The 12,902-nt window shown below is 41.5% G+C and overlaps 1 protein-coding gene across 5 annotated transcripts in view; it reads right to left on the bottom strand.

The window, feature by feature from the left end:
- LOC309549529 (schwannomin-interacting protein 1) overlaps positions 1-12,902 on the bottom strand; it is a 609,988-nt gene that overhangs the window by 28,899 nt on the left and 568,187 nt on the right. For all 5 annotated transcript variants that reach the window (XM_082249877.1, XM_082249878.1, XM_082249879.1 and 2 more), the window contains one exon: positions 331-449. In XM_082249877.1, the coding sequence (XP_082106003.1) occupies positions 331-449 (119 nt within the window). The remainder of the gene's footprint in view (positions 1-330; positions 450-12,902) is intronic.

Raw genomic sequence — 12,902 nt, 5'->3', positions numbered from 1 at the left:
AAGTATCCACTAATATAAAGTGGCCCATATCCTGTCCCCAAACCAAAATGTCTAGGACGGGTCCACAACTCCTGGTACATGTCATTGGGTGGGCACATAATCACGCTCTTAGCAAGGGAAGTAGCATTGTTTCTCCTGGCCCTCTGTCTATGCATGCTGGTGCACACACCATGCCAACATGACCAATTCCAGTGGTCAATCTCTGCTCCTAATTACAAGTGTGCAGGCACTCCTCAAACCTACGTTTTCAATGCTTTCCTTAATGGAAGGCTCTGGTCTACGCTGGGCAACATGACAATATTACGATGGTATTGAGACAACAGCACGTACCTGGAAGACAGACTTGGCTTCCCGCTTTTGCTACAACTAGTGTAGATGCCAGGGCCATCATCGAAAAAACTTCCAAGTGCCAACTTTTGTCTGATAGATTCTCTTTCATTCTTCTGCGCCTAAAATATAAATCAATAAAATATGAGTTTTCACATTTCAATCTCTGAGTACAGTATATTTTTGTCTGTATTTGTGTGTGAGAGACACTTTAATTTTACATTACGGTAATACATATTTAACCTACTGCACATAAATCTATACATGCCTCAAAAACCTCACACCAGTAAAATAAATATCTGCTTGGTTGCCATAAGTATGTGTAGGATACAATGAGGAGACTGTCATATTGTGAACTGGACCAAACCACTGTGATAATAATTCAGACAGGAGATCCATGGGATGAAATATTTTGCTTTCCTCTTGATCAGAATTTTAAAAGCAAAATGCCATTAGTTTAATTTTGGATACAGTGCAGAGGAATACAAACCCTCGTTAGGTATTTATTGATGTCTGTGCCCCCCCGCTAAGGAGATTTACACTCTCTAGTTCACCTGTTTACCATTACCATTGAATGTGAAAGTAAAAGAAAAGCCCAAATTTTGAATTGTTCCTAGAAAAGTAATAGAGTGGAAATCTTCCAATGGAGACACTAATTCTGATGACCTGGGGGTCCACATGGAATTCCCTTTAATTTGCAGGGATTTCCTCACACTTCCTGTTTGGCTATGGGATAGAAAGTGAAGGGAAATCTCCGCAATGGGTGAAAAAAAGATGGCGAAAAAAAAAAATCTGAGGGGTTATAACTCTCCCTTGCTGTATCCAAAACAAAAAATTTAGCCTATAGTTCTACTTTAAAGTTAGGGTCCTTTCACACGGCCGCTCCGTGTGTCCGCAAATCATCCTATTTTTTTGCGTGATGATTTGCGGACATAATGTAAGTCAATGACATTGCGGATGTCAGCGGAATACCATCCGCTGACATCCGATTTGCCTCCTTTCAGTTCTGTTCCGTTTTTTGGAACGGAACAGAACCCTATTTTTTCATCCGTGCAAAAAACAGAAAGGAAGGAAAATCGGATGTCAGCGGTGTCATCCGCTAACATCCGCAATGCCATAGACTTACATTATGTCCGTATATCATCCGCAAATGGATGGGATGATATGAGGAGACACGGAGCGGATGACACAAATGTCATCCGCTCCGTGAAAAAAAAAATAAAAAAAGCACCAGAGCGGAGAAGAAATCCGGAGCGGCCGTGTGAAAGAAGCCTTAGGGCTCTTTTACACGGCCGCTCCGTTTGAGAGCTCCGCTGCGGTCCTTTTTTTTTTTTTCCCACGGAGCGGATGACATTTCTGTCATCCGCTCTGTATGCCCGCATATCATCCCATCCGTTTGCGTATGATATGCGGATATAATGTAAGTCTATGGGGGTTTGCGGATGTCAGCGGATGACACCGCTGACATCCGATTTTCCTTCCTTTCCATTTTTTGAACGGAACAAAAATAGGGTTTTGTTCAGTTCCAAAAAACGGAACAGAACTGAAAGGAAGAAAATCGGATGTCAGCGGATGGTATTCCGCTGACATCCGCAATGCCATAGACTTACATTATGTCCGCAAATCATCCGCAAAAAAATAGGATGATTTGCGGACATACGGAGCGCCCGTGTGAAAGGGCCCTTACAGTAACAACAAGCTGAACAAAATAGATTTTTTTTCTTATCCTGCTAAAACAAAAGTTACATTGCAAAACGCAGTTTAACCAGAAAAAATAAAGTGATAGAAATGTAACATAACCAATTAAAGTGTATCTCTTGGTAAAAGCTTTTTCTTTTTTTTAGTTTAGATTAGTACGGAAGGGTTAGAATAGCCTTTTTCAACCTTTTCAATATGGAGGAACCCTTAGAATACATTTCAGGTTTCAAGGAACACAGATCGTGCTACCTTATTGTGGTGTTCAGTGGGAAGAACACCCCCTTACAAATCATCGGTGTCACTGGTATCTTACTTGAGACTCAGAAGCTGCAAATTGCTGGAGAAACCCCTATCAATCTCTGGAGGGATCCTAGGGTTCCACAAATCCTTGGTTGAGAAGAGCTGGATTAGACCCTCTGTCAAGTTTTTATTGCTATATGTGTCCCCATTGGGGACTTACTTCTGTATTTGTTCTTGTGACCTAAGATGAAAACCCACATTTCTTTGTGATCCTTAAAACAAGAGGTTAAGGATAATTTCCCAATAGGAACACCTATTCTGACAGCTGGAAGAATCTGTTAGGCCTCTTTCACACGGGCGTTCTGTATGTCCGTATATCACCCCATCCGCTTGCGGGTGATATACGGACATAATGCATGTCAATAGGATTGCGGATGTCAGCGGATGACCATCCGCTGACATCAGATTTGCGTCCTTTCAGTTCTGTTCCGTTTTTTGGAACGGAACAGAACCCTATTTTTCTTCCGTTTAAAAAACGGAAAGGACGCAAAATCGGATGTCAGCGGTGTCATCCACTGACATCTGCAATCCCATAGACATACATTCGCGAACGGATGGGATGATATGCGGACATACGGAGCGGATGACACAAGTGTCATCCAGGTCCGTAAAAAAAAAAAAAAAGTGCCGGAGCGGATCGAAATACGGTCCGCCCCGTGTGAAAGAGGCCTTAGCTTTTCTAATTTGCAGCCCACTGGCTGAAAAAAATCCCCAAAAAACACTGAGCCTTGGTTCACAATAGATGCCATTTCACAGCAAATTTGCTGCGAATTCTGCACTGCATCAAAATTGCAACCCATTCATGTGAACAGATCGCGGAGTGTATGTTATGTTAGCCTCACCCCGAAATTGGTTTGCAAAACGCAAACCAATTTCAGAATTTTTCAGAATCGGATTCCATGGGCGTGAACACCCATGCGATTTGGTGTCGATAAACAAAGGGTCCTGCACGGGTTTGGTGCAAATGCACTGCGATCTGAGCCATACAAATCCATGGCTCAAATTGCACCCCAGAAACACTGCCTGTAATTAGCACAGGAATGTGCTGGGATTCTTGTGTGAATTACGTGCGGTGTCCCGCACCACATTAGTGTGAACCCCGGTTAACGGTGTTTGGCCAACTTAAAAGGGGAATTCCGCTCCTTAGGAGATTTCCTCTAACTTTCTGTTGCATCTGTGTGAAGTAAAGAGAAATTTCTACAAGGGTACACAGACGTTAAAAAAAAAATACAACTTGGCAGGGAAATGTATCCTTTCTCTATCCAAATAAATAAATAAAAAATAAAAACTGTAGCTATAGATACTTATTGATCATCTCAGTGATATTATATTCTTAAACATAACTATATCTAAAAATCATTTTTACTTTTTGTTAAAGAGAAAAAAAAAAGACTGCTGCTTGATACATAACTGCTGTGAACTGCCCTGCGATTTAGAATGCTGCATTGACATCTACACAGTACAAAACAAAAGAAAGGAAAAAAGCAGAGGTGTTGACCATAGGAAACAGATTGCCGTTTCCAAATCCCAGTGTGCACCACCTCCATGTGTCTTCAATAAACCTTTTTCTGCACATTTTACACATTAGATCTAACATCATGGAATATAATGTAAAGGTCCCTGCACCTGCCAAGTTTCTGTCAGGGTATAAGAATAAAAAAAAAAAAAAAAATCTTTGATCGGCATCCAAACATTAGTCAAAGCAGTCCCCCCAACCCTTCTGGGGAACATTCATTCTATTTGTCTTCTGATTGTCATTGAACAGCAGATGAAGAAAAATCATCCAATGGAAGCACGTATCCCAGTGACAGCTGTACCGCTCACTTCCTGTTGTGCCTCCAAGACAGGACATGTAGGAATATCTCTTCAGTGGGTCACACAGCCAGGAGAAAAACATTGACAGGGCTAACAATTCCATACTCTATTTAAAGCTAAAGAAAAGCAGTTGGCTAGAGAAACATTTTAAATAGTAGTTTGGTTAGCTTCCACATATGTCAAGAATCAGCAATCTCACCTAGGAACAGAAATATTACAATAATTAGGCATTTTCATATACAGTGCATTCATAAATAATTCAGATCCCCTTTACTTTTTTTAATTTTGTTATGTTGCAGCCTGATATTACAGTTATTTAAATCTGTTTTCCCCCTCATTGATCTACACTCAGTACCCCATAATGACAAAGTGATAACACAGCGTTAGAAATGTCTGTCTTTTTGGAAAAAAAAAAAAAGAAATGTTTGTGAATTTATTAAAAAGAAAAAAATTGAAATATCACATGTACTTATTATTACTTAGTATTTAGTATTTGAGTACTTAGTATTCAGACCCTTTACTATTTGTTGAAGCACCTTTGGCAGCAATTACAGCCTCAATTATTTTCGGGTATGATGTGACAAGCTTTGCCAACCTCCTAAGGGATTTTCTGCCATTCTTCTTTGCAAATCCTTTCAAACTCAGTAAGGTTGGATAGGGACCATTGGTGGGACAGCCATTTTCAGGTCTCTCCAGAGATGTTCTATAGAATTCCAGTCAGGGCTCTGGCTGGCCCACTCTAAGACATTCACTGAGTTGTCCCTAAGCCACTCCTGTGTTGGCTTGACTGTGTGCTTAGGGTCGTTGTCATGTTGGAAGGTGAACTTTCAGCCCAGTCTGAGGTCCTAAATGCTGTGGAAAAGGTTTTCATTGAGGAGATCTCTATACTTTGCCTGACATTACACTTAGAATCATGAGACCCGTGAATCTTGTTCCTCCCAGTCTGAGAGCCCTTCAGGTGTTTTTTTGCAAACTCCAAGAAGGCTTTCATGTGTTTTACACTTAGGAGAGCCATTCTGCCATAAAGCCCAGATCAGTAGAGGGCTGCGGTGATTGTTGTCCTTCTCCACACAGGATCTCTGGAGCTCAGTTAGAGTGACCATCGGGTTCTTGGTCACCTCTCTTACTAAGGCCCTTCTCCCCCCCGATTGCTCAGTTTGGCCCAGTGACCAGCTTTTGGAAGAGCCCTGGTTGTGCCAAACTTCTTCCATTTGAGAATTATGGAGGCCACTTGGGAGTCTTCAGTGCAGCATATATTTTTTGCAAACTTCCCCAGATCTGTGCCTTGCAATATTCCTGTCTCTGAGCTCGGCAGGCAGTTCCTTAGACCTCATGGCTTTTGTTCTGATAAAGTATGCATTGACAGTTGTGAGGCCTTTTATAGAGGTGTGTGCCTTTTCAAATGTCCAAAAAATTTACATAATTTACCAAAGGTCGGCTCCAATCAAGGTGTAAAAACATCTCAGAAATGATCAAGAGAATTGGGAGGTACCGGAGCTAAATTTCAAGTGTTGTTGCAAAATTTCTGAATACTTATGCCAATGCGATGTTTCATTTTTTCCTTTTTCTTACATTTGCAAACATTTCTAAAATTCTGTTTTCACTTTGTCATTATGGGGTACTGAGTGTAGATTAATTAAAAATGAATTTAAGCAGCTGTAGTATAAGGCTGCAACAAAACAAAATTGGAAAAAGTGAAGGGGGCCTGAATACTTTATGAATGCACTGTATATCATCAATAACGTGTGCCTGTGCAGGATATTTGGTTAGCACAGAATACTCAAAATCTTTGAGTAAAAAATATGGAAAAAATAAACTAGGTAACGTATCAAATATTACACCAAGGAATATACCCTATGACAGCTGATGATGTCCACATCAATACATCTTTAAAAAAAAAATCAAGCTTTTCTTGCATTCCTAGAATTCTCCTTGTCTGACTCCAGTTTTATTTTGCACATCTTAACATACACAAATACATAGAATAAGTCACTTCATGCAATTAAAGGGATGGGGGATCTAATCTGGTGTAAGAAGATTAACTACATCCCATGGACCATAATCTGTAACAACTTGTCAGCCATGTTTTCTGAAAGGAACAAATCTCCAGAATAAAGCACCTTGAATGAAGCCAGCAAGTGAAACATTTTTAATAAAAGAAATTAAGCCCTGATTAAATAAAAACATCCACATGTATCACTGAACATACAGGCGTGCTGCAAAGAATAAGCTTCTTAACCATTTTCAAGTGACTACACGTGGTCTCTGTCCCAGTAATAATGTAATCCCTGTAAGGTGAAAGCTCTTGTGCTGGGCTTTCTAATCACTATGGCTTGCACTCCTATTTAACTCACTACAATCCACTTTAATAGATCAGCCACTTCCCCTGTCTGCTTCAAAAATGTGCTCAAAGAAGATGGCAGGCTGCCGATACAGAATGTGCAATAAAACACAAATATGGATCTTTGGGTGGTATTTACTAAAACTGGAGAGTGTAAAATCTCATGCAACTGTGCACAGAAACCAATCAGCTTCCAGGTGTAATTATCAAAGCTTAATTGAACAAGCTGAAGCTAGAAGCTTGTTGGCTACCATGCACAGCTGCACCAGATTTTTCACTCTCAAGTTTTAGTAAATAACCCCCTATGTATACATAATATAGTTTCTTAAGACCCGGTTCACACTGATGCGAGTGCCGGGTTCGCATGTAATGTCGGAGCGCACTGCTCCGACATTACATGCGATCAGCTGTGCGGTGCGAGTTTAGCCATACAGTTTGTATGGCTAAATTCGCATCGCACCCGGTGCAAACACGCACAGGAGGCATTTTTGCAGCCGCATCAGGATCGGATCGCACAGCGGTTCACACTTGTGCGATCCCATCCTGTGCAAACTGCACGATCGCACTGCGATATGCGATCAAACTGGGGGTGTCGTTAAGATTACATTGACACCCCCAGCGGATCGCATATGGCAGTGTGAACTGCCGGGGGTGCGTGTGCGATGCGGGAAAAGGCTGCGAATTCGCAGCCTTCCCGCATCGCAATAGTGTGACCCGGCTCTTAAAGTTGCAATGTAATTTATAGTACAATATAAGGGCTTGATTAGAATGCTGAGCAAAATGACAGATTTTCATGTACCCTCTGCTCTATTTTGATACAACTTGTAACATTTGGAAACTGGAAGGATAAAATGTAGCAAAAAAGTACAAAAAACAAACAAAAGCTATAGTATGTTAATTTAGAAATTTATTTTTTGTTCCATCAGAAGAATGTTTGTCAATTAAGAGAGGTACATGAATAATAATCAAATAATTGATCAACATTGAGTCTTTATAAATTTCTGACACCTACCTAGGGCTTTTTCCCCCAAAGAATAGGTGCAGAAACTCCTCCCCTCTGGGGTCACCCCTTGTCCCCGCCCACTACCCACCTTCGCGCACCGTTCCTTGGTTCCACCCCTTACCCATCTCCCATTACCACCCCTTTTAGAGAATACAGAACCAAGTATTATTTTGTGGTGCTAAGTAATTTGTAGGAATCTGTTAATGAGAACAACAAGAAAAACAGTAAAATACATCCAGCAACAATGGACCAACACCCCCCCCCCCCCAGGCCCCCACCCAGTGACAACAGATCCACCCCAGCAACAACAGACTCTCAACAGCCAGCATCACTAGACCCTCCAGTAGCCAGCAACATTAGATCTTAGATTTCTCCCTCAACAGTAAATCCTCCCTAGCAACGATTGACCCCCCAGCAACATAAGATCCACCCCCCAGCAACAATAGTCTTCCCCAGCAACAATAGACCCTCCGGCAGACAGCAACAGCAACCCCTCCCTCAACAGTAAATCCTCCCTAGCAACGATTGACCCCCCAGCAACATAAGATCCACCCCCCAGCAACAATAGTCTTCCCCAGCAACAATAGACCCTCCGGCAGACAGCAATAGCAACCCCTCCCTCAACAGTAAATCCTCCCTAGCAACGATTGACCCCCCAGCAACATAAGATCCACCCCCGGCAACAATAGTCTTCCCCAGCAACAATAGACCCTCCGGCAGACAGCAACAGCAACCCCTCCCTCAACAGTAAATCCTCCCTAGCAACGATTGACCCCCCAGCAACATAAGATCCACCCCCGTCAACAATAGTCTTCCCCAGCAACAATAGACCCTCCGGCAGACAGCAACAGCAACCCCTCCCTCAACATTACATCCCTCCTATCAACAGTTGACACTAATGCAACATGATCCTCCACAAAGAACAGAAGACCTCCCCAGCAAACATAGATCCCCCTGAAAAAATAGATCCCCTCCAGCAATAATAGATTTCCCAGCAGCCAGCATCAGTAGACCCTGCAGCACACCCCAACACCCCTTTCCTTTACATATATTCAGTTCTGGAGGTGCCGGAACTGCGTTCCCCCCTGTTCCCGCTGAAAAAAAGCCCCGCACCTACCTACATGCATGGTAATATTGGTTGATAAATTGACCAAAAGCTGTACCAATATATGACAGAATGATGTAATGATTTCTATAGGACCCATATGTACTACCATGACACAAAGCATTTTTTATGTAACTCTAACTGGTTCTAATTGAATCATTATCCTTAAAAACCACAGCAAACTCATGAAAAACACATCACAAGTCACACCGAGATGAAAGGGCTCTAAAGCTGCCCATACACTAGTAGATTTTGGAGTGCACTTTGGTATAAATATTTGTATGGAAATTCTTAGCAATACATTTATTGACTTGACGAACGTCATTCGGAAGTACTTTTGATGTGTCCATCACTATCATTTGTAAAAGAGAGCCTACTGATTTTCATTCTGTAGACAGCAAAGCACATTCTCAAAAAAAAAACTCTACTACTAATGTATCACAAAGGCCGTTACCTCTGCAGATGTTTCCACCAAATGAAGGGAAGAGATTTCATGCAAGGTCATATCCTTCCTTTGCTTGTTGCAGTTCATTTTTTAGCAGGATCTAGCCTTCCAAGATATAACAAGTTTGCCCATGCTCCACTCTCTACAACAGTTGCCTGGAATAGTTGTCTCCAAAGACTTTGATTAGCCTTCTTTTCTATGCTGTGTGACAGCTCAGAGACACAGACTATGTGCATTTCTCCTTACTTAGGCCCACTGTGTGTTTGTTCTTCTCACATAGAAGTGAAGACATCTGTTACTCTCTGCCATTCCCATCTATCTCAGCCTTACACACAGCACCAGGGCCTGTCATACTCCCACTATCACCTGCCACACGTCAACAGGGAATGCAGCCTCTATCTACTGATACGCTTCTGCCTTTCCCTAATAAAGACAAAACGCACTATCTGGATCCTTGACACCATTATATTTAGATTTCAAAAGGTAAGCAGACAGTGAAATATTCTACAGCAGAATGTGTATTGTCAGTTTCTGGCTAAAATCTCCACTCGTGTATTTCATAAGGGATAACACTGTACATCCAATACTTTGGCACCATTGTTTACCCAGTCCATTAGAAAATAAATGTACAATTTAATTGCCTACACCAACACAATTCATTAATACTAAGACATAAAGTTAGGGGATACAAGCCAAAACAATCCAAAAAGCCCACTTACATTGTTTTCCTCCCCATAATGCATGAAAATGCATTTTAAAGCGGTTGTAAACCAATGCACGTTTTTTTTTTTCTTTCCTTACCTGCAAGGCAAAGGCATAATATGCTAGTATGCATCGCACCTGAAAATGAAGCATTCCTGCGATGCAATGTCATCGCTGGAGACAGTTTCCATCTTCACCCATCTTGCTTCCAGGTTCACGGACTCCGGCACAGGGCTCTGAAGGAATGGCACGGGTGGTCGTTCCTTCATAGCAAATGCGCCAGTCATGTCACTGGCTTCATGCACAGTAAATATCTCCTAAACCAGGGGTGTCCAAACTTTTTCCAAAGAGGGCCAGATTTGATAAAGTGAACATCCGTGAGGGCCGACCATTTTGCCTGACATTCTTTGGACCATTAAAATTAAATGCAAATTAACCATTTTATGCAAAGTTTATTGCAAATGGCATACTTTTCCATTTCGTCACATGGATGACAAATCTAAACAGGTGTTATGCCAGTTATCATGGAGAGGGCGCTGGTCCTGTCATAGTAGCGCCAAATTTGTGTTTTGTAGTGCTCACTAATCAGGCTAAGTCTGAGGCCATATTGAGCAAGGGATATAAAGCTGGTGGGGACGGGCGGTGGGTGTTAACATTAGTGTATTCTCAAGTAACATGGGCGTTGAAAGATCCAGAGATCCCAGTGGTCCTGAGCAGTGCTCTGGGATTCACAGGGGCCACAACAATAGACTTTTCCAAATTACCTGTGGGGCCGTATTAAAGCAGCCTTGGGGCCGCAATTGGCCCGCGGGCCGGACGTTGGACATGCCTGTCCTAAACGATGCATGTTTAGGAGATATTTACAATACCTATAGGTAAGCCTAAGCCTTATCCATAGGTAAACTTTAACGATGGAAGTTTACTTCCATCGTTAAGTAGAATTCTCATTGTTCAAAATGTTTGTTCAACTTAAATTGTTACTAAACCTACAACAATAAAATCAGTCTGTATATGCAGTAAAGCATGCTTGTTATACTCACTGTGGAACCTAAGGGGTTAATCCTCTGCATTGTGTAAAAAGGCTGTTTGATCCTACATTCTGTGATCCTCCCCTTCTTTTACTCTCTCCAATCCTTCTCCTGATAGAACAGAGCCTTGGGGGCACAGGGCCAATCAGCACTGTCCAGACAGAGAGTCAAGGGTCCGGCAGTCTGATCAATCAGGGGAGAAGGAAAACTCCTCCTACAAGCTTTAACCATACACTGATAGAGGTTACAAGACTGCTCTAACTGCTGATGAGAAAAGGTATTTAGCAGTTTAAATTTACTAAAATAATTGCATTTTCATGTTCTGTATACTGTGGGAGATCAGATATAATAAATGCAGGATCCTAGGTTTAGTAACACTTTGGACAAAAATTAGACTTTTTTTTTTAAGTCTACTGAAATGAATACAAAAGATTGGCTGGACAGATAAGGAGGAGGAAGCCATACGCCATCAATCCCTCAAAATGCATATGAACAGTCTAGGAAACTTGTGACCAGGGAGTGCTGAGGATGCAGTTCTTTATGTTAAAATTCACAAGATTTTTTTTTTTTTTTTCACAATCCCCCCCCCGTGCCAGAACACACTCATCAGCACTTGTTGTCAATAATTGATTTGAAAAAAATGATGGGTGCTGAATAAAAAAAAAAAAAACAGGCGATCATTCTTCTGATATTCTCATTATGTGTATGATGCTTAAGTGTTCATGCACTTTGGCGAAACATTTTCTCATTAACATTTGTCAACTGTGAACCTTGAAAGTTTAATTCAGTTTTTGTTAACGGCAAACAATGGCTGACAAAGACCAGTACAATTGAATCTCTGACAGTCTTTGAGTATCAAAAGCCCCCAGTTTCCTAACTGCACATCAAGTCTAGCAAGAGAACAAAGGTCATAACCCATGTCCACTCGTAGTTACTAGATCACTGTGTTCTTCTGGGCTCCTGTGTTGCAAGACTGAATAACTAGATCTGGGATTTGCAAACTGTGGCCCTCCAGATGTTGCAGAACTACAATTCCCATCACGCATAGCAAGACTCTGACAGCCACAAGCATGACATCCAGAGGCAGAGGCATGATGGGACTTGTGGTTTTGCAATAGCTGGAGGGACACAGTTTGCATACCCCTGAACTAGATTGTTCCTAGTGATACAAACTACTAAAACAAGCCTTTTCTCAAGCTGACCAGACGGTTGGCCAGACAGGAAGGCTGACCAGAGGGATGATCAAAAAACCAAACAGATTCCCTGATCAAGAAAAGTGAGGTGGATGGAAGAATCTACCCCGCTGTGTGAGACTCCTCCATTGCCAGAATATTGGCTGCAGCCGGCTGATCGAGAAAAGTTTTCCCACTGTCCGCCGCAATGTCGCAGTCCCACTAAAAATTGCTGATCGCCGCCATTACTAGTAAAAAAAAAAATAAAAAAAAAAATCATACATTTTTTCCCCTAGTTTGTAGACGCAATAACTTTTGCGCAAACCAATCAATATACACTTATTGGGATTTTTTTTTTTTACCAAACATATGCGGCAGAATACATATTGGCCTAAAATGCCAATTTTTTTCAGAATTGTACTGCAATTTATTTGTTGATGGCGCAAAAAATAAAAAAAATCTCAGAGGTGATCAAATATCACCAAAAGAAAGCTCTATTTGTGGGAAAAAAGGACATTAGGTTTATTTGGGTACAGTATTGCACGACCATTGTCAGTTAAAGTAACGCAGTGGTGAATCGCAAAACATGGCCTAACATGGTTAAGAGGGCAAAACTTTTCTGGTCTTTAAGTGGTTAAATAAAAAAAAAAATCAGATTTTAATTTTTTTTTTTAAATAATGTATTTTTATCCCCCCTGGTCATGAGTATACTCAAGGCCCCAAAGATAGGCTACAATGTGCCTCGCACATTCCAATAATGAAGACTTATTTTTTTTTATACACCCTAATTCATACTGCAGATCAGTGATCTCCAAATTATGGACCTTCAGCTGTTGCAGAACTACACTTTCCCATGAGGCATTGTAAAACTCTGACATTCACAGATGGGAATTGTAGTTCTTGAACAACTGGAGGGCCATAGTTTGGAGAGCTCTGCGGTAGATTCCTATGGGTGGATGACATGGG

The sequence above is a fragment of the Pelophylax lessonae genome (genome assembly GCF_965119305.1).
Source record: "Pelophylax lessonae genome assembly, chromosome: 3".
Lineage (NCBI taxonomy): Eukaryota > Metazoa > Chordata > Amphibia > Anura > Ranidae > Pelophylax > Pelophylax lessonae.
This window is presented reverse-complemented; position numbering and strand designations above follow the sequence as displayed.